The sequence below is a fragment of the Larus michahellis genome, chromosome 1 (assembly GCF_964199755.1).
Source record: "Larus michahellis chromosome 1, bLarMic1.1, whole genome shotgun sequence".
In the NCBI taxonomy this organism is placed as follows: domain Eukaryota; kingdom Metazoa; phylum Chordata; class Aves; order Charadriiformes; family Laridae; genus Larus; species Larus michahellis.
The window spans coordinates 7,463,402-7,485,942 of record NC_133896.1 but is presented as its reverse complement, the minus strand read 5'-3'; the positions used below and the strand labels follow the sequence as shown (position 1 = coordinate 7,485,942).

At 40.1% G+C, this 22,541-nt stretch overlaps 1 protein-coding gene across 2 annotated transcripts in view; it reads right to left on the bottom strand.

Moving 5' to 3' along the window:
• CDC123 (cell division cycle 123) overlaps positions 1-22,541 on the bottom strand; it is a 35,610-nt gene that overhangs the window by 1,190 nt on the left and 11,879 nt on the right. For both annotated transcript variants that reach the window (XM_074573294.1, XM_074573295.1), the window contains 6 exons: positions 17,933-17,981; positions 16,191-16,266; positions 13,076-13,198; positions 8,974-9,002; positions 3,372-3,500; positions 496-633 (listed from right to left, as the gene is read on the bottom strand). In XM_074573294.1, the coding sequence (XP_074429395.1) occupies positions 496-633; positions 3,372-3,500; positions 8,974-9,002; positions 13,076-13,198; positions 16,191-16,266; positions 17,933-17,981 (544 nt within the window). The remainder of the gene's footprint in view (positions 1-495; positions 634-3,371; positions 3,501-8,973; positions 9,003-13,075; positions 13,199-16,190; positions 16,267-17,932; positions 17,982-22,541) is intronic.

Genomic DNA, 22,541 nt, shown 5'->3' with positions numbered 1-22,541 from the left:
TTCCAGCAAATAGACCACAGCAACATGAACCCTCTCCCCCATCCCAAACTATAGGATTTTATTTCCAGTAAAGAACAAGATTTGCCCTGTACATTAGCCAACAGACTATACGAGAACCAGAAAACATGATGGCAGTGGCAGAAGTCAGCGGTCAAGATGAAGGCAAACTGCCCTCCCTTCCATAGCTTACAAAGATGTCAAGTATTCATGTCACTGTTATCCAAGGAACGAAAAAATTGTATTGAAAAAGGACCAGGTGTTTAAGGTTTTTTCCTAATATGCTTACCTTCTAACTTTTAAAAAAGTTCTTAAAAGCATGAGCTTCAGCAATTCAAAAAACACTTTTCCATGTAGACTACATTTATATTTTCATTTAAATAAGAAAGAAAACAGTCAGGTCCTTCAGTAAGATTTGTCAAACTACATGCATTGCTCCCCTTAAAGATAAAAAAGTGACATCAGTATGAAAGAATTTTTTTTTCCACTACTTCTTACCAGTTTAAGAAAGTCGATTAATTTGTGAACATCCTCTCCTGTAGAAAGGTCCACAAAATCTTTCGGCAGTCGGTAACTCAGGTATGGACTAGGCTGGACAGTAACTTTACTGTTCGTACAACGGAAAACTGGGTAGTCCTTTGGAAAAGATATTGGATTAGACAAGAACAGTGTATGTGAATAAAGCTAGTAATGTTTCTTGAACTCCTCTGTGAGGTTGTCCGAGGCACTTTGCCAATAAGTTTATTTGGCATTAATTCAACTAAACCCGTGCCTTCTAAAAATTGCAGTTTTCTTATAAAAAACTCTGCCCACTTAAGAGCGAAAGTTGAAGTGTTAATAACAGCCAAATACAGACAGTCATTCCCTCACTTCAAAGTTTCTACAGTGTATCAATTATTAATGCATTTATTATACATACGCTCATAACTGTGCTGCAATAATGGAGCTATAAGGAACTTTGGGCAATAGTATCTACATAAATATGCAGATAAAGGAAAACTTTAAAGGAAAAAAACCACCAAAACCCAACATCGGTGGTCATCACCCTTTCAGAAGGAGCACAGCTATGGTATCCACCCAGCAGAAAGCCACATCCTCTGCACTTGGCAGAAAAGATGTGGCAACCCCGACAGAGCTCCCACAAAACCATGCAGCCATCCAGGTCTGGGCTGCAGGGAGTGCCAGGGCCTTTCCCTGGTACCGGGCGGCAGCAGTAAGAAGAGCTGTGTGAGGTGTGACCAGGTGGATGCTCTGCTCAGCCTGGTGACAGAGCTCCAGGAGGAAGTAGAAAGGTTAAGGAGCATCAGGAAGTCCGAGAAAGAGACAGACTGGTGGAACCATGCTCTGCCCTCCCTGAGACAGAAATGGGAACAACCACGAGGAAGAACCCAAGATCAAGGAGATCCTGTATCCTCCCCCCAACAGGCCGAAGGCAGTAGTCAAGGGAGGTGATTCTGCCCCTCTGCTCCACTCTGGTGAGACCCCACCTGCAGTGCTGCTTCCAGCTCTGGAGCCCTCAGCACAGGAAAGACATGGACCTGTTGGAGCAGGTCCAGAGGAGGCCACAAAGATGATCAGAGGGCTGGAGACCCTCTGCTGTGAGGACAGGCTGAGCTTCTCTTCTCAGCCTGGAGAAGAGAAGGCTCCAGGGAGACCTTATTGCAGCCTTTCAGTACCTAAAGGGAGCCTACAGGAAAGACGGGGACAGACTTTTTAGCAGGGCCTGTTTTGACAGGACAAGGGGTAACGGCTTTAAACTAAAAGAGGGTAGATTTAGACTAGGTATAAGGAAGAAATTATTTACAATGAGGGCGGTGAAACACTGGTACAGGCTGCCTGAGAGGTAGTAGATGCCCCAACGCAAACTATTCAATGATCCTATGATAATCATTATGATAGAATCCCTAAACTTGTCTTCACAGATTCCTTGTTCAAACCCATGTTTGCAAATATAACCTTACTGAAGTTATGATCTAAGCTTTCCAACTAATTTACTCGTTGAAGGAATAAATATCTCTATAAAATACAAAAAAAATATCTCCAAACACTCAATTGTAGCAACAGGTTTTGGGTAACTCGATTCAATTTTCAGTTCAACACACTGACACGCAACATAATTGCCCACTGTATGGCAACCAGCAGCTTCATTTTAAAGACAGAAGTTCAGTAACTTCACACCAGACTCTCTGATCAGATGTAAGCTGAAGCATGAAGACAAGTCAGTCTGCTTTTCATTCAGGATTACACCAGAGAAAACTGTGTAAAGCATCTGGCACTGAGCAAAAGAAATCCTCAGAACAAAATCCAGGTGTCCCATGGACAGTTCAAGAATCGGGAGTGTGTTTTAATAAAGGAGACACAGCTTTTGGCAGGAACATTCATTGAATGGATTTTCATACAGCAATAGCTACACGGTGAGACTAAGAGAAAACGGCATGAATGTTAGCCTGCAGAGCGGTGTGTTTCCCTTCCAATGTGTCACGAAAATGGTGACAGACCCAAAGCAAAGCTCAAATGTTAAAAATCAGCGCAGTAAAGCGCATCATTTCAGTAACCTCTAATGCAGTTTCACGGCTAGAAAATAAAGAAAAGCCCACGCTATCTAACTAGCCATCTCTCCTCAGACAACTACTAAGTGTTTCCCTAGATCAAGTAACACGCTACTTTATATCTTCTATCCATCTGTCCAAGGACTCGTTAAGATGTGAGGACTTGGTCTCAAGCATGCAGTGAAAAAAAAAGCTGGCGTACAAATAACTGAACACTATTCCTCCCTCTCTGTATTAACGGGAAGTTATTTGCTTTTACGAAGGCAATGCAGCTTGGAAGAGGGATAGAAAAGCCCTGCTCCGCAAGTCCAGGGAGTTCAACCAGAGGACAAGGCTTCCCTGAGGGTATTCGATATGAGGAAGAGACAGAAGTTAAGCTTCTTTTTGCCTCCCCCCAAACATAAATCTGGAGCTCTGGGAAACTGTATGACAGAACAAAGCAGAATTTTAGGTGATTAAATAGAAAAGTAAGATATTTTACAAGAAATTGAAAAGAGCACATCAAAAATCTATAAAAGCAAGTTTCAGGGCATCTTCTTCACAATGTGGTCAAAGCTGCGATATGGGCTCACGCTGTTTGAACTGGAAATTCCCTTGCAGGCATCTAAAACCAGCATGCAATACTTGTTGAGATTAACTCCTGAAATGTAAACTATTTGTAAGTGGAACCTACCTCAATAGACAGTAGTTAAGGACATCCATTTACTTCAACGGGATGTGCAGCACAATTTGATTATAACAAAGAAAGAAAGGAAAAGACAAAAGAAAAAGGCCATAACGCCTGTTGGATCTGTTAGCCAGCCTCCCTCACGGCAGGGGCCGTACCTGGTCTGTTGCTTCCCCTTCACTCTGGTCTCCTTTCAAGTTTTTCCCAGAGGTCAGTTCTTCCCACGTAAAGAGCAATGAGTCTGTTACTTCACCAAATGGGTTAAAATCTATTAACCAAATCTTACCCTGCAATGGAACAATAGAATAATTGAAACAAGCCACAGAATTAAAACAAAACAAGAAAAAAAACCTCCAAACACACATATATTCCTGTAGTATGCTTGATCTTCCGATAAAAAGATGTCAAAATTAAAATCACCCGGTTTTAAGCACTTAAAGCATTTTAACATCCTTTAGACACGGGTTTAAAACACAGCAAGCTATGACTTATCAATTTATTTCTTTTTTTTTTTTTTTCAAAACAGAAGATCAGACAGATCTAATAAGCTGAATTCAGTCCCATGCAAGGTGCTTTCAAATGAGACCACCGAAGTTCTACCTAATCCCCATGGTCCTCCAAGATCACCAGAAAGCATGAACAAGGAACAGAGGGGGCACCACCACAACCCAAACAGGGATCTTGCTTTCCATCAAAAGCCACCTCAGCACTGCTGTACGTTCAGCAGTCTACAGAAATTGCCTTCGTCTCAGAAGGGACTCCAAAAATACAGAGCAGGGTCTGCAAAACGCTAGGGAGATCATGAAAGCTGAGAGGTGCTGCACGTGTGTGTATAGATAAATAAAGAATAACTTAAAGGCATTTTTAATATAGCCATTACTAGTAGTCAAGTCTAGTTTCTCCCGCCTCATCTTTAATACATTTGTGTTCCAAGCAGTTCTGGTAACACACGCAACTGCATGCCTGTTTTACAACTGAAAAATGAAAGCAGAGAGACTAACGTGACATATTACAGGTAAGAGAGATGTCTGCAGGGCATCAAGAAACATCTCAAGATATTGAGTTATCTCAAGATACAACCCCCCACAGCACAGGGCCATCTTTTCTTACCCAAGAAAGCGTCATCTATTCTAATAAAACAAAACATTATAACAAATGATAATGAAATACGACTACAGCTGCTACTAAGAATTTGCAAAACAAGTATTACATCTGGAAGAAATCATATCTATAAATATGGAAACAAAAAGGTTGCCGTAACATAAGCAGGACTAAAAGGTTTTATTGTGTTTATTGAAGATCAACTGGAATTGGAAATCAAACCTGAAGACTGCATCGCTATTAAAAACTTGTTTTGCTTTATCTTTCTTCTCCTCATTCCTGAAGGATCTTCTTTCTTTAAAAGATCTTCCCTATCTTGATACAAACAGCAAATATCTTCAATGATTTACACTACAGCCATCTGGTTTCTAACTTACAAAGATGCTTTTGAAGCCTTCAGTTGCAGAGTAACATGGAGACTTCCTCTCCCACCCACACTACCCAAGCCACCCCCCCACAGGCACTAACGCACTATAGAATAGGGAACGCATGGAAACGCGCACACTAGAGAAGAGAAATGCTCTGGCTGGTCTGTTATCATCCACAGCCAGTTACTCGTGCAGGTGGGGGGAGTCCCAGCACAGATGAAACCAGTGATAATACTTTTAAACTGGAACTGAGCCAGCACCCCGCCTGGTGAGCGTGTGGTTGCACAGAGGCTTTCACAGGTCTCTCTCTCTCGGGGCAGATCCACGGGGTAACAGCTCTCGCAAAGCACGTTTCAAGAAGCCAATGCACCGCAACAGCAGTACTGAAACCAAACAGCTACAAAAGAAACTGCAAATTGCAGGGACACAGACCTGAGTGGTTTCTTACTTGTTTTGGAAGGGTGAAGAAGCACAAATCTCCGTGGCTAAGCTGCAACACCTCTGCATCAATATTGACAGCATCGGTGCAGAGAGCAGACAAGGACAAGCTCTGCTATCATTTTCTATCTCTGTTCCTCTTCAAAAGGCAGTCACAAATTCTCACTATAAGTGATGTTTTACTTTTGCTAATGGGGACATCTTGTTAGCTCCAAGGCAGCAGGAAGAGGAATCTGTAATTTTAGATTCATTCTATCACACTAGAAAAAACAAGCTAATGAACCAATTTAATCCAGACAGAAGCAATGGCTGGCAAAGTTTGTTCAGCAGTTCAGAGAATCTTTCCTTGCATCAGAAACGCTTATACTTAACAAAGGACTTCCCCATGAAAGGCTTTCACAGAGACTCCTCCTCACCCCAAATATGTGAAACTCAGCCTTTTCATAGGAACTCAAGATGGTTTCTCTAGAGAAGAAATGTGAAAAACTGAAAATTGGTTTTGAGGCTACTGAAAGCGACACCTCTTTTTTGTGAGCACCCAGCAGCATTTCTCCCTCCCTGCAGACAGCAGTTCGCCATCTACAACACCAACTGTTTCCTTGAGAGGGTCTTAATCCGCACTGAGCTTTGGTAGCTGCAAATTGATGAAAAGTGGCAAAACAAACTAAATATCGCTTTTCAGGGGTCATTAAAGGGAGTGTACTCTGGGTCAGCGACCGAACTGTCTTTTCTTGAGATTAAATACTCTTTCAAGTCTTACATGCAATGTCATGATTTAAATGTAGTTTCAGACTTGCACTGGGTATCAAAAGAGCAATAGTAAAGCTATTTATCTGCCACCTTCTGGTATTAGTAATCTTTGTCATATGAGAGCACAGAAATGCACAAGCCAGGAAAGCAAAGTTGTGCGTAACTGGAGGGGGAAAAGAAAACCAACCTGCATTACATAAGATTCTTTTTCTCATCCTAAAACAGGAACCAATAGATTTACCATATCATGTCAGCTTCACGCTTTGTTTTACTAAAGCATTAAGCAACGTGCTGCTGAAAGGAAGCGTCTATGACAAAGACTGTTTAAAGGAAGCTAAGAGATAGATGAAACGCAAACTGAACTGTTACATCTCCCTAACTCCAGCTGCACCTTCGTGCCCAGTGACAATGCTCACAAGGCAGAGACACAAGTACTAGTTTGCACGTTAACAAAAGCAGCTGTGAGCCAGCAGTGGTCTGGAGCCACTCACTGCGTTTCTTTGTCTTACCACAGGGACTTGCCTTGAACATGGTTACAAGTTGTTAACACCTGGGAGATACGCAAAGAGCAACAGCAGAGCTGATTCTCAGGCTTGTCAGCTGTTGCACAACAATTGTGAACTGCTAGCAGCTAAAAAACAAAAAAAAAAGGTAGTGGATCCAAATGGAAACAGGCTACCAGTCCTGCAACAGAACCTCTTTAGGACTTGCAGATCACCCAGCCTGGGAAGACTGTATGACAGTGTTTCTTCCTTAAAAAGATGACTTGTCCGCAAAGTCAGGCACTCACTCAGATAAGGTCAGTGAAGAGCGTACCAGGAGAAGCAGACACATAAAAGCTTGTCCTCAACCAGGCCACTGCTGCTTCCATGCCACCCTCCAACTCACCGAGCAGGACTTGTGGCAGTCTGCTCCGTGCAGTCTCTCAAGTAACTGAAGTAAGCATGGGAAGGGCATTGCTGTCATTCGCAACCATATCAAAGAACAAGTTTCTCCTGAATGTTTAGAGTTGAAAGAATTTAAAATAAGCAGACACTGGACATTTCTCCCATTCTGTAGGTGAGGTTGCCGTGCAACCAGCCTGAGGAGGAGCACGGGCTCTGGAAATTAATCACACACAGCAACACTCAATATACTTTTGCTGCCTATAACTCATACACAAAGGGTGCGATGAATAACACAGTTGCAAACCACAAAAGTATGTGTGAAAGGAGGAGGATCTGACACACAAAGGGCTATCTGTCAGTTTACAAGACCTGAGGGTAGAAGGCACCGAGAGATACCTACGAACAGATATATTTTATCTTGACAGAAGGAGAAACACTGCTCATTTGAGATCACACAGGCTGAAACCTTTTACTTGAACAGTCCGAATTCATGCCTCAGCTGTGAGGCAGAGCATCAACGGCAGAACCCAGTTCAATGCTGAAGAGTGTTGCTCCTCATTTTGCCTGACAGCATCCTCAAGGCTGAGGATCCGAACCTGGATGGCTAATTTTCATTACCATTTGGTACGGCTGTTTTTAGCCCATAGCCTGATTTTAGGTTAAAAGTTGTGCTGAGTAACAGTACAACAGTGTTTTCCACGTGACACACATTCCTGTTTAGTTTCTGTTTTGCAAACTGTGACATGATTTACCATTACAGAATTACAAAATACTTTATCAACATTCAAAGTCAGAATCAGAACTTACTACAAATACTCCCAACTCAAATAAAGACTTTCTCCAGTCCTGTAACTGTAAGCTAATCAAACACTGAGACTCGTATATAGCAAAGGTATATAGACTTTTTTTTTTGCATTTCTGGTTAAGGATTTGGAAAAAAATTAAGCTAAAACAAAGACTTAGTTTTCATGCACTAATGCGATTCCTAAATCAGGTTTTGAGATCTAAGGCGACATAATGCATTTTTGGTTGTGGTTGCTTTTAAAACAATACATGTGTGCCTTTCAAGTGCAATTCATCTGACCTATTTCTCTCCATTGACACTACGGAGAGGTCAAGGTGACTAACTCTGATACCGGCACCTGAAGTTCAGATAGGACATTTCTCCCCACTCTGTCACTATCTGGATGTTCAGGGTTCTGATCCGCCAAGCACTCAGAACCACACGCAGCTGGAGCAGTTTGAAAAGAAAAAATTAGCTTCCATCTGTCACAAATTAGGAACACCACGTTCATATACTCTTTCGTATCCCTTCATACTCTAGACTTCCACATATGAAGTAGGAGTTATCATTTTCCAACCTCACACAGATAATCTGAAGAAATATTAATGATTAGTTTTGATGAGTTCAGATGCTACAGGGAAAAACATCCGGGGGGGGCGGGGAAAGCCCAAGGAACGATTTTTTGTAAGAATACCCCCAAATATTTTTGTGGTGAGTAAAATATCACCCCTGCCTTATTTTTTTTAAATACCACAGCTATTCTGGCTGACTGTTCAGATACATTTCCCTCAAAAGCACTCGGAGTAAGCACTATGCAAAGGGAACCTTAGCAACAGGTAGTGCTTTGCTAAAACAATTTAGTAACGTTGCATGATCTTGATTAAGTGCCTGTCCTAAAAGAAAATACCCCAGGCCTGTCAGTGTTTAAGATGCATTTGGACAACACTTTAATTTTTGGTCAGCCCTGAACTGGTCAGGCAGCTGGACTAGATGATTGTTATAGGTCCCTTCCAACTGAAATAGTTCTGTTCTACTCTAAATTATTTCAGCAAAGACTCTCCATGTCATAATGAAAACTAAATTGCCTCCGGTAGATTCATAGCACTGACAGAATTGCAGCTGAAGCCAAAGTTATGTGCTTTAAGACAGACTACTTCTCGGGAAGATATTTACTAAATAATTGCATCACCGGCACAGATTTTTTTTTTTTTTTTTTTTTTAACACCCCTAATCCTATTATTCTCCTACTGTAGACAGTGTCTAACATAGAAAAAGACCTGGGAAACAGAATGATAACACCAAGTAGGGCTTTGTTTATGGGGTGTTTTTTGTTTGTTTCTTGGGTTTTTTTACCAGGACCACTTCTAGGAAGATGAAGCTATTATTTGCTTCCACAGAATAAACAATTATATACAACCTATTGTTCACTTACCCTGCTGTCTCTGTAAACATCAAAAACAACTGAAAAGGAGAAAAAAAAAATATGTTAATCTTAAAAGATATATAATTTCACAGAAGATGTCTAAATCTGAATAGATACTTGTGTACACAGCAAGCTGTAAAGTCAATATGTCTAAAGAACTGCAAGCCAGAATTAGATTCGTTTCCAAGAGGGAGCTGAAACATTTCAAGAACTACTGTTAATGCACTGAGAGATCGGCTGCTGGGTTTTTCCATTTAATACTGTTTTCTTCTGTTGATTTTTCCCCCCAGTGAAGAACATTTGATAAACTCTTAGCCCAGACAGCAGCTTATCTTCGACATTACTGCTGTTTGTTTTACAGCAGAACAGAGAAATTTCAAGGAAGGAGCAAGACTCCACCGTGCTACACTTTGCACAAACATTTAATAAGAGAAAGTTCCTGCTTGATGGAGATCAGGACTTCAGCACATAACAAGACAAACAGGTTGTGTGAACAAAGGGGTCGATGGGTGCACTGAGGAAGTGGCAGTGAAATGGCTATGTTTAATGTAACCCACGGCAGACACCGCACACCTACTGACGATCAACAACTCTTTTAAACAGACCCTTTGCCTACTCAGTGTCTGACGTAAATCTGCCCTGCTTCATTGTCGTCCCTCCCCTTGACTTAATCAAGCGTGAATCTTTGTACATGCATCTTTCTATTAGCTTCTGTTCTGTACGGTTAAACAAATCTTTGTCTTTCTATTCAGCTAGGAAAATCAACAGATAAGCATTCAGGCATGACTACATGCAGAAGTTGTACCACTTTAGCAGAAAGAAAGAAAAAGAAAAGCCAGATTTAGAAAAACCTCAGAGAAACGCTGTATTGTCACTTCCTTCACTAATAAGGAAGGGAATATTTCAGCTAAGAGATTTCTCAATACATGTGGGATAAACTAAACTCAGGATATGACTGAAGAACACTTGAGCCTCAGGAACTCCTCAGGAAGCTGCCCATCAGTAACAGGGATGTTGACTGATCACCTTCTCGCGTGTAAGGCTACTCAGCAGCTTAATCTAACATTTCATGCAAAGTTGGCTGGGCTAAGGGCAAACCACAACTCAACAGCACCAAAGCCAGTCACGTAACTGTTTTTGACCATATATGCTAAAAATCCACACAGCTTTTTGCACAACCTCAGTTACGTCAATTTAAAATGTCACTCCAGAATTAAGTGCTATGATTTTCTCGAGCAGACAAGACCTCGGTGGCTAAGTCATCAATGTGAAGAGGAGCACGGCAACCCTGACTTTCTTCTCCAGCTGTTCAATTGAACTTGTTGCCTGTATCGTGTACTGTCATGAGTCATATTTCATTAATGGAAAACTTGCATCTGAGCTTTATTATAAAATGACACCTGTCAGCTTAAAACAAGCCTATAGCAATCATTGAAGCTAATGCCATTTAGCAGAATTTACATCCCCATTAAGACTGACTGCACGTTGGTGACTAGTTTGGGACACTCACTGACACTGAACACACAAGAAAACCTGAACTGTTCCCTCTTCTTAGGGACCACCTCAAAGCAGGAGTGTCGTGTGCCAGCGAGACTTTAATAAAACTTTATCAGCAATTGCTTAAAATGGAGGGCAAGCCAAGGCTCAACTCTACAGTATCAATACCTCCAGTACACTGTTCTTACTGGGCTCTTATGAAAGGTATTTAGAACGTTCTACCATCATTTAGAAGTATTTATAAAGCATTCACCCATCTGTTATCCTACTGCTCTGACTCTGCAATGCTTCAGCTGCTCTGACTCAACTCTTCCATCTGGAGATGCTACCAGACCAACTGGAAAAAGCAGAGCAAACAGCATCAAAATCCCCAACAAAACAAGAAGTCAGGAAAAAGAGCTATAATACCTTTCTTTTTAAAGCAAACAAACAAGCAAACCCAGATTTTTACTGTTAACAACACATATGCTATCAGGCAGTGGATCAAGGGATACGCTGGAGAATGAATGAAGGGTGGTAAAAAAAACAAAACAAAACAAAACAAAGAACAAACAAAAACCAAACCCAAAAACCAGAAAACACTTTCTGCATGGCATTTCTCTGCAGAAGGACAAGTCACTAGCATTTAGTACCTAAGAAAAAAAGGTTAACAAACCTTCATCCTAGAAGGTCACCCTGAAACCTCCTTTTCCCAGAAGGTAACTCAGTTGGCATAGTTTTGTGTCCTTTACATAAGATGACACTTCAGACCTTTCAGTTTACCAGACAGCAGTTTCAGAGCCTAAATCTAGGCATCAATTTCCAAAAATAGTGCCCTGAATTCTTATCTATCAGTTGATTACATACCAGCTAAAATTACTTTGGAACACAGAGGAAAATTAAAAGACAGTAATCAGAATGTCAGATCTATATGACTGATCTTACTTCAAAACATTAGGGCTATGGACCTATTAAATTCATGTACTTATTTCCAGACTACTAGTCTTCTCCAGGGAGTGGTCCTTGGAAACTTCTCTGGACTGAAATAAAGAAGCCCTGCAGCGTCAAATTATTAAGAAATTTAATATAAGACAGACTGACATTATAAGGTATCTTTTTAGCAACTCACAGAATCATAGAATCGTTTAAGTCAGAAAAGACCTTTAAGATCATAGAGTCCAACAGGTAACCTAGCACTGCCAAGTCCACCACTAAACCATGTCCCTCAGCACCACATCTACACGTCTTTTAAATATCTCCAGGGATGGCGACTCAACCACTTCCCTGGGCAGCCTGTGCCAATGCTTGACAACCCTTCCAGTGAAGAAATTTTCCCTAATATCCACTCTAACCCTCCCCTGGAGCAACTTGAGGCCATTTCCTCTTGTCCTATCATTTGTTACTTGGGAGAAGAGACCGACCCCCAACTCCCTACAGCCTCCTTTCAGGGAGTTGTAGAGAGCAATAAGGTCTCCCCTGAGTCAGACAAGACAGATCTGGTTGACTGCTCTAGCGTCTCAGCAAAATAATTAACTATGTTCAAAACTTACCTAAAGATTGAGTATTCAAAGCTTTATATACACTGCAACTGTCAGAAAATTCTTGTGTTTATGTATTTTACTAAACTGAGGTTGGGCCCACGCCAAACCCAATTTAAATTTCTTCATCATATTTTCCACCACTCCTGATCACCCACCACAACAGAATGCTATTCAACTCTCACTAAACCGTGTCATGAAATTATTTCCGATGAGCTTTGCAAAGGACTCCACATTTAAAGAAGACAATTTATTTGATCTGCTTAAGTGTATCAAATACCATGGCCTCTAATCAAAAGTTTCAGCAGCTAAACTGCTGTGCATCAATACTCTAACCGAAATTATTATAACTTCTTGAAAAGAAACTTACAAATCCTTTCTTCAAGGAATACATCAATAATTTAGCAGTAAACACCTGACAACATCTTTATAAAGAAGTATTTTTCTTCCTACCGAATGCCTTTTGTGAAGTATTTTCTACCTCACTTTTCAGCTTTAGAATTTTTCTTAATGAAAAACAAATATAAGGGGAAAAAGCCTTCCAAAAAAAAAAATTAATTATGCCTTCTGAAGGGACCTCTCACTCATTCGTTGTGTTTTTCTGAAAACAGCCTATTCCTTTAGGGTTTTTTTTGTTCCCAATTTTATAGTCATTCAGAAACTACATTGATCTGTCCTCTAGCCACAAGATCTATAAGACTCTCTCAAGTTAAAAAGAGCCAAGCCCTGTGAAAGCAATAGCTATAAGAGAGAGATGCATATCCACAGATTTAAAATACTGGGGATGCCATTATTTATACAGAAGTACCCGCTTTTCCATTTAGCCCACTGCAACTCAGTGCGCTGTGGAGGACACGCGCCTGGCTCAGCCAACAGCAAGGGGGCAGGAGGACAGGTCTCATTTCTGTGAAGTTTGCCCTGCAAGCCCTTTCAATTTCAAACCTCCCAGCACTCTGCAAAAGAACTTCAAAGGGGCAAACCCTTCATTTCTGTTTTTAAGTCTTTGTAACTGTGTGTGCAATAAGTAAAAACCTTAATACGCATCCTCCTTCCCTCCCCCAGGGTCCCTTTGCTAATTGAACTCTTAAGATACTTACAGTCTTCATCCAAGAATTTATACTGTATGTGTTTCTCGAAAAACTCCTGTATTGATCTACAGATCTCCTCATGTTGCTTAGAGATATGATCATAATATTGAGTGTAGTCCCTCTGTGATATACCTGTGAATAGTTTTAGTTGATTATAAAGAGGCACGCAAAAAAACCAACCAGACAAAACACAGTTATCAGAGTCATGCATCTTATCTCTATTTCAGAAGGTGGGGTTCTCCCAAGTTTCAACCATTAAGAAGTTTCAACCGTTAAGAATTACTTACCGTTTGGCTTTATTCTCCAATACTTTAAGCACTTCCATTAGGAATTTTTTCCTTGAACAGTTCTGCCCTACATTTTGTGAACCTCATTTTATATGTACACCCTTTTACTATTTCAAAGTGAATTTCAGAAGGAACTTTCACCTGCATTTAAGCTTTCAGTTCCTGCCTTTTCCTTTCAGTTTTATTCCCCCTGGTTACTCTCGTCAAAAACCTTTTCTGTTCTGCATATCAGACGTAGGGACCAGAATTTGGAACCATGAAATCAAAGGGGTAGAGGCCAGGCTTGCACATTAGCAAAGATGATAGATCTTAGCATACCATAAAGATTCTCATTTAACTGACTTCTTAAGCGTGGAATAAAGAGTTCCTGTTTGATAAGGCACTACAGTTGAAACCTTAAATTCTAAAATCAATGGGATGGCACGCAGTCTAGTACCTTATTTCTTCCACTTGCCCCCCTCAAGGGCTGTCTTGCATATCTGACATTAGATAAACTATTCCAGCTACATCACAAGCTCAATTTCAGACATCTGCTTGTCTACAAGACAATAGTTTAAGTTGACATCAACAGGATGTCACTTGCACACATCTTAAGTGACAGGAGTTCTCATACAGGATATGTCAACATAAGCCACTGCAATACCCCGCTGGACAAGCGTCAAATCAAGACCTGCCCCATCCGTGCAGAATGAGTAACTCATGCTATTTAGGGGAAGAAAAAGCCAGAATCCTCCAAGAAAGATGTATCAATGATGTCAGTTTGCTGATTTAACCATGTACAAAACACAGAGACTAAGTTTTACTATAAGACAATGCTAACTAACTCCAAAGATGTGCTCTTTAAAAAAGTTCATATAAAGTTTATGATGTCAGTGGAACTTTGAATTATTAATACCACTGCAAAGCTTAACTCGGGTCTAAAAACATAAACCAAGAGATGGTGGCATCTCAGGGGAGGCAGATGCGTAACTGGAAAATCATTCACTACACTGTGCAATACCACTCTTTAGCTTGACTGACAGGCTTATTAATTCTAACAGCATGGGAACATATTGTGAAAAATCTTGAACCGTCTTTAGAAACGCAGCTGGAGCGTTAGCTAAGAACACCCATATTGGTAGATCTACCAGGTTTCAAAACCTAGTAATGAAACGTACAGAGTGTTTAATTAGCCAGCATAGAAATACTTTGAGGTATTTGAAAGTAAATATCGCTATACATATATATATTTTATAATACACCTATGTTAAAATGTTTCAGGGGTTATTACAGTGATGCATAGCTCTGGTAGTTATGGTGTTCCAGCAGCATGTAACAGGGCAGGATTCAGCTCTTCCCCCTTCAAAAAGCTATGTCAGTAGCCATTAAGAAACATCGGCTTAATGGAGGATCTCTGCTATTAGCAAGATAAATTTGTTACAGAGAACTGCAACAGCATGAATGGAGAGAGAATGGGACGATGAGTGTGGAAGCACCAGAAGGAACAGCCAAATAAAAGGGCTATGAGAATGTTATGTGTTGACAGCACCTAGATTAGCACACCCCAAACCACGTAGAGCTCCATAGGTCACCCAGACCAGGAAACAGAGAACAGCGAGTACGTTGCTAAGGATTCACAGAGGTGGGCCAGGATAGAGAAACAAATTGCTGACAGCTCCTAACAGGTACAAAAAGGCACATACAAAGCAAACACATAGTCACCATGCTGAGAAGAGGCCAGGAGAAACAACGAGGACTAGACAGCTAATATCCCTTCACTTCCACACCATCACAAGGAATCCTGGGCAGACCACTTGTATATATGCATCTTGATGCTTGTGCATATGTAGGTATGAGACAAGACAAAATGAGCAAACTTGGTTTTATTTTAAAGTGAAAAAAAAAATCACCTTCCTACCTATAAAGGCCGGATTAGAGCTTTGCTACGTCACTGCTATAACATTTCCTTGTCAGAAGAGTTTAGGCAGAATGACTCAATCTAAGGACAAATGTGCATCAGTCCTGTGCTATTTACATTTCCTGTTCATCTTGAAAGATTCCATGGTAGACCACACCAAAAACTAATTCAAACTCCGGAATAGTATTTAGCCTGAAATTAAACCCCTCAATTCAAACACCTGTGTGTGCACTAGATGTCTAAGCTCCCGTTATAGTCAGCAGAGAATAATCAATACATCTAGAGGAGTATAATTCAGCTAAATTTACCCTAGAGCTGCCTAAAATACAGGCTTTAGCACAATCTGCCTGTCCTCAAGCTGTCACAGGTCTCCCGATGCACCCACCAGCTCTTTGCATGCCGTGGATACCCTAGCTGTTCAGTGCCGCTTGAAATATTTTACGGTTAGCTTTTTGAACCAGAGTAACAGATCGACAGGTTTTCTGACTCAGCTACGCTGAATATAATATGAGCTCAGACACCTCATACACCCGTGGACATGTTCTGACCTCCCCAACTTTCTGCATATAATATCCACATGTGGTCACGTTTTATCAGCATAATACACAACCGCCTCTGTATTCATCCTGCAAGCTGGCTACAATGCCATTTGCTCCTGAATATGAGAGTCACTTACAAAACAGCCTTTGGGTAAGGTTTCTGAGTTAGCAATTAGAATTAAGAATATCCCCCACTGTAATATTGAGCATGCTGTGTCGTCAGGCTTTCAAGTACAGTGGAAACAGAAATGTGGCATGCCACATTTTAAATTACATAAAGAAGAAACCATTAATTCCAGAAGTGAGGTGTAATAAGAAAGAACTGTCTTCAGATTCTCCTAAGAAATTCAGAAACTCCTAAGAACTTCACCTAATAACTTTATCTTTAAGAAAACCCTTACCGATAAGCTTGTTTTCCTTGACAAAGCATCTGAATTCTGCACCAGGGATTAGTTCACACCATTTGCGAAGAACAAGCTACAGAGGAAAACAAATGACAAAGTATTGTTTCAGAACGGTAACAGGTAACTTTTTGTCAGCAGGTATACCTTCTAGATCTAAGTGATGACCCCTCCGGAGGTCATCTAATGGTAAGATGACCTTTGAAGTTATTCCTGATACCAGAAAACAGAACATTCTTAACTTGCAGTTCACATAATCATCTTAGCAAATCCTTCAAAGCAACGAGACTTAGTATTAACTTCAGACTCCCAAAATGCTTTTGGTTGGAAGGCACCTTTAAAGACCATCTAGTCCAAATTAGATTAAAGCAGAAAGGTTCAGACTGGACATAAGAAACTTCTTCACAGTGAGGACTGTCAAGCATTGGAACAGCTCCCTCACAGAGGTTGCACAGCCTCCATCCTTTGAGGTCTTCAGACCAGATTTGATAAAATGTCAAGTAACCTGATTTGATCTCATTGCTTACCCAGCTTTGAGCATGAGAATGGACTAGAGACCTCCTAAGGCCCCTTCCCACCTTAATTATCTTATGTTCTTCCACTTTGTACGGCATTTATAACTGAAATTATTTAGGAAACAACTTCAAAGTTACACTAATGATAGAGCATGGAAAAAACAAAACTCCTGCTGTACAACACAACAAATCTGTCATGGAATTGGCAGAAAGTTGCTCCCTCCTAGTCAAAAGAGCTGATGAGCAGAATTAAATTTAACCAAATCAACCTCTATTCTGGTATACACCCAAGCAGACTTTTGTGACGCTTTTGAAAGAGCAAATCAGTTAAAATAAGGACATGGGATAGAAATAGTAACCAAACTATTATAGTCAATAGGACAGGCTGCCTGGCAATTAAAGCATATCTCTGGCTTTTTCTCAAGTTTCTGCATTTCCTAAGCTGAAGTATTCAGATGGATCCATTATTTTGAGGGCCTCAATTACTGCTCATGGGTACTGGAAACTCCCAACACCTATCAACCGCAGCGGAAAAACCTCAGTAATCAAAGGTGACATTCCTAACTACAGCGTAAACATGAAAGTCTTTGTTTCAACTTTCAGACGTCCTGTATTTTTAAAGCACATTAAGATAGCACTTTAAAAGAAAAAAAAAAAGTGGGTTTCATTCATTTCTCTAAAGGCCTTTCAATCCCCAGGATGATGACAAATGCTATATTTACATAAAAATTATTATTAGAGACATGACTAGATACTACCATAAAAGTGATAGCACCACATGAACAGTTTAAAGCCTTGTTAATAGCTACGTTGCTAACTTAACATTTTAATCTGGTAATGAGCACATGAAACAAGACACGATAGACCGCTTCAGTTCAGGATGTCCCCATCTTCTCTCTTAGTAACCCCAGTTGTGATATTCACAAGCAGCATACTATCAAGAATATACGACTTTCAGCTATTGAACTTGTCCTTCCTGTCAAAACCTGACAGGTACGAGAGGAAACTGCAAGGAAGCTTCAGAAGTCTGAACTTTAGCTCATCTCTGATGTGTAATTAAATGAACTCCTTATGGCCTGTAGTGCTTAACCAGGCTTCCCCACACTGCCCAAGCAACACAATTAAAACAAACAAAACAAATGTTATGGGCACACACCCAAGCACAAATGGCAGCCAGCCTGTGAGCAATTCATTTAAATTACCTAGAAATCATGCAAAGAGCCTTACCTCATAGTTCAAGGAAGGATCAGGGGAATCATCAGCACAGTGAATAAATCTGGAAAAGTAAGGCACAGGCATCAAAATCTGCTTTTACATATAGGATTTTAACCTTAGTGAGAAAAATAACCCCAAACTGTGAATCACAAAAGCTACTGTTAAATTATCTCCAACATGTACAATTCAATACATCAGTAACAAACCTCCTTTTGACAACTATCAGGGTGAAAAAGAGGAAAAAAATCTCCTCTTTTCATCTAGTGTAACTTGGAAGCACGTTTGGACAGGGATGTGGCTAAAATGTGTTTATTCATTGTTGATGTTTTTTTGTTTGAATCAACTGTGCTGCTCCTTTCCTCTTTATTGTTACGTTGGCATAACTGGATTCTCAAAAAAAAAAAGAAAAACAGATAAACTTGAGCAATCTAATCTAGTTTCATTGCAGCATGTTTTCCCTAGTACTTTTAATGTTTAACTTCCTAAACCACACAACAGAGACACATCATCATGCCTTACAGCAGTTCATTTCCATGCATAAAGGATGCAAACCAGCGTCACTCAGCACTTCTGATTCCACAGCATGGTATCTTTCTAAATTAAGAGTCTTAAGAAATACTCTTACAAATCTCTTGAGAGCGGGAATAAACAAAACTATTCCCAAAACTGCAAGCAGATGTCAAGGTTTTGTCCCTTATGAGTAGCTGACTGCGTGCCACCTCTCCAGAACTATCAAGAATGGAGGCAGTTATACCCAAGACAACTTCTACGTACGTTTTTGTCATTTTACAGCAAACCTTGCAGTAAATCCTGTAACTTTCAAAGGGAATTAGCAAAAGAACATGCATTTTCCTTCCAAGTGTACTCCCTGACCTTATTGGCAACAAACTCTTTCGATGCACAGAACTGTATAAAGGGTCACTGCTGAGCAATAGTCTTAAATGGCAACATTTATATTATCTCCCTTTGGCACTGAACTTAGTTAAGCAATCCAGAAGTCTAACATCTCTAATATAAGCATTGCGTTTGTAAGATGTGGCTGCCCAGCCTTCGGTTTGAGGCGAAGAGCTATTGTAAGAGTTCATTCAGTACGCAGCCAGCAGAAATAAATTTCACACGGTTTAGTTTAGGCTTGAATATCCACTACAAGCAGCAAAGAAGGGCGATAGCAGGCATGCTTTCCAAATGTACTGTAATCAAACAGATCATATATATCTGTAAGCCTACGTAAACAGATAACATCCTTCAACTACAGTTTATACTCCCCACAATTTAAGATCTGTCAAGGCAATAGAAACAAACTCATGAGGGGTTGCAGTTTTGTTAGACTCAAAATTCCTCCCTTACCAGCATACACGCCTACCATGCTCAAGAAAATATCCCCCCCCCCCTCACAATCATAAACGATACATAAAAAAGCAGCTGAAGTCCAGCACATGGCGTTTTACAGTCTGCACTCTACGACCTGTATCACCTCTCACAGACTTCCGTATCTGAGATCGGGGTACCTGCAATCTGCTTCATTTCAATAACACACAGTCTTTTACAGCAGTCAAAAAACTGCCTTATGAACAATCACAATTGTCCCCTGCTCAACCCTCAAATATTCTGGGTGAGAGCTATGTGGGAAAAGATACTTTGTCTTTCTTTGTAAGTCAGAAAATGAAATCCCTGGGTGCCATCCTAAGCCACACAGACTGCTGAGGTATTGCTGCCAAATCAAGCAAACAGGCAAAATGATGAATATAGACAAAAATACTGCAAGACGCAGTAACGCTATTTTTCCTTGAGCCTTAATGACACAAGACTGAGTACAAATGAGGAAAAAATGGGAGAACGCAGAGAAAAAGACAAAATAAACTCAGGTTTTTGTAGTCTCATTTTCCTTCTAAACAGTGTCATGAGCTTTTGTCAACAAAAGGACATTACTACCACCTCTTTGGGGGGGTGGAATTTTGGGCAACTTGAGGTAGTTGTAATTCTATATTTTTTACCAACTTATTGTAGCACTCATTTTTCTGACCCAGCCGAATTAGTCTATTACATATGGCCTTTTGACCATCAGAGGCAGAAGGCTATGCAGGGTTTCTTTAACGCGCATCCTATTCAAGTTTGGAGGTACCTGAAAGAACAATCAGAAAGACTTCAGGAACCCAAAAATGATAGAGAACTGGACTCTCTTTTCTGAAACCTCTGAAAACTGTAATTTTGAATACTACGAAGGGTGAAGGAAATAAACTCTACTGCTTATAGGCCTTGTGCTGTGGTCAGCTTGTCTACAGTTTTACACTTAGACGTCAAGAACAGAAGAATCAAGGTCTCTTTATATGTAGCAGCTACACATTAATCTCCTAATGCATATACTTGGCGACAAGACACACTACGTGAAGCCATCCTGTGGTTCAGATTTCAACACCGAGAAAAGCAATTTAAGAAGGTTTGTAAGACCTCCAGTACTTATCCTGTTAAGAGAGCCATGAACTCATTTGCAAATCACTAAGATTATTCTGTGGATAATAAACTATTATGAATATAATAAGAATTGTAAAAGTTATTCTGTACCTAACAGTTCCCCTGCTGTAATTTCTTAGTTTATTTTAAAACCTTAATTAAAAAAAAAAAATCAAGGGGAAACTTCTAACGACCTTTGAACTGCATCTTTATTTCTTGAATACTGAACCTTGCTGGAACACTGAGGACTAAAAGAAATAGGAAATTCACGCACCATTCAAAAGAGGATCATGTACTACGCTGTAAATTGCTAGGAAAAACGGGATGCAAGTAAAACCTCAAGAAAAAAAAAAACAAAAACACAACATCAAAGGCCTCATTTTCCACATCCTCTCCTGTGGAACTACCTCAAAATAGGTTACACTAAAGCCTAATCCAACAGCTACCGTTCTTGCAAAAAGGTATCCCGAGCGCCAAGTCACATCTTTATGAGCCAACACTGCCTCCTACATTCTGTTACAAGAACACAGGCTGTTATTCTTCCACATCTCAGAAAAAAATTTATAATTTCTTTATAATTTGTAATTCACTATTTAGAACTATTAAGTCTGGTATCAAAAATGCAGTCAGAATGCTATCTTAAACACAAAAAGGACTGAAACATCTGCTAGATTTTCAAGTTAACAATGTGCTTACGAGCCTGATGGACTAAACCTCATTCAAGAGCAGGTTTTCTCAACTGTTCTTGGAAAGAGGCACTTACATTTTAACCAAGCCCTCTTATAAAAACCTAAATAAAAAAAATTGCATCTCCCCTCATGTTCCTTTGTATTTTGCATATTAATACGTTATGAAACTTTTCCTTGGCCCAGTGGGAGTTGTTTCACCTGTGCCATTAACCTAGTAGTTCTTACCTAACCTTCTTACCTACTGAACGTGGCACAGATGGTCCCTTCACTCTGTTTCCTGGGCTTAGGCAGGGTCAAGTGGCTACTTTTAGACTCTTTACTTCACCTGTCTAACCACCTTCTCAAAAAGTTTTCAGGAATTAACTTCTGGAAGTAACAGGTCCATAGCACCAGCTGGTCCAATAAAATACCAGAAGCCAATTTACAACACAACACTTAAGTGCACATCAGAAAACGGACATTCCTGCACATGACTCTTACTGCCCCTATATATAAGGGCAATCCCTGCAAAAGATGTTCCCTGTATTATGTTGCTTTCCAACACATTGAACTTCACATGACTTCTTATTTCACCGCTATGGTTGTGATTATTAAACAACTGGAAAAATAAGAACACTTCAGCATTCAAAATCCCAACAGTAGTATACGCAGATTTAAAATATCCAGTATTGCCCTGCAGAATAGGAACAATCTCCAAAGTCTGACGAAATTTCCAAGGTTTATTAACAAGCATGATGTAACAACAAGCTTATCTTGTAATAGAAAGTGCATTATCATATCATCAGAACCATTGCTAGTATTGACACCAGTCTCAAGGTGGGCAATCATGTATTAACAAAACATAGTCCACACATTCTAACCATAAGGGAGCAAACTGTTCTAAACTGATACACTCAATAAGGCTTTAAAAGGATTTTTGTTCAAAAGAAGAGTTTTAATCACTTAACAGAAATCCCAATTAGAAAGGGATATTTTTTTTGTCACCTATCCACAACACTAAGTTTCTGAAAGCCTAAAAACCTGAAAAGTTAAGGATCACACCACCCACAAGTTTTTTTGTGAACCCAGCTGAGTAAAATGCAATGCTTACTTTGAAGCAGAAACAACATTGACTACATTAACAAGTGCATCACTCTGAAGTCTTTGTTAATTTATACAAAATTAACAAGGAGGAAAGTGAACTCATTATTCTGAACTTCTCAACCAAACGAAATGTCAACATCATGAGAGAATCCAAACATTTAAAATAGTCAAAGCTTATCTAGTCATGCTCGGTGTATTTGCATTAAGGCCATATTTTCTAATGGTGTGTATTGAAGTATTGCATAGCTGAAGTTTTCTCGGAACTTGAGACAGTTGAGAATTACAGCAAGGGCAGTTCCCTGACCTGAACAACGTATAGATCAATACCAGATAAGCAGACAGGAAATGGGAGAGGAAGGAAGAGGTAAAGAAAGTGGTTTGCCCTAAGTCCCACATCA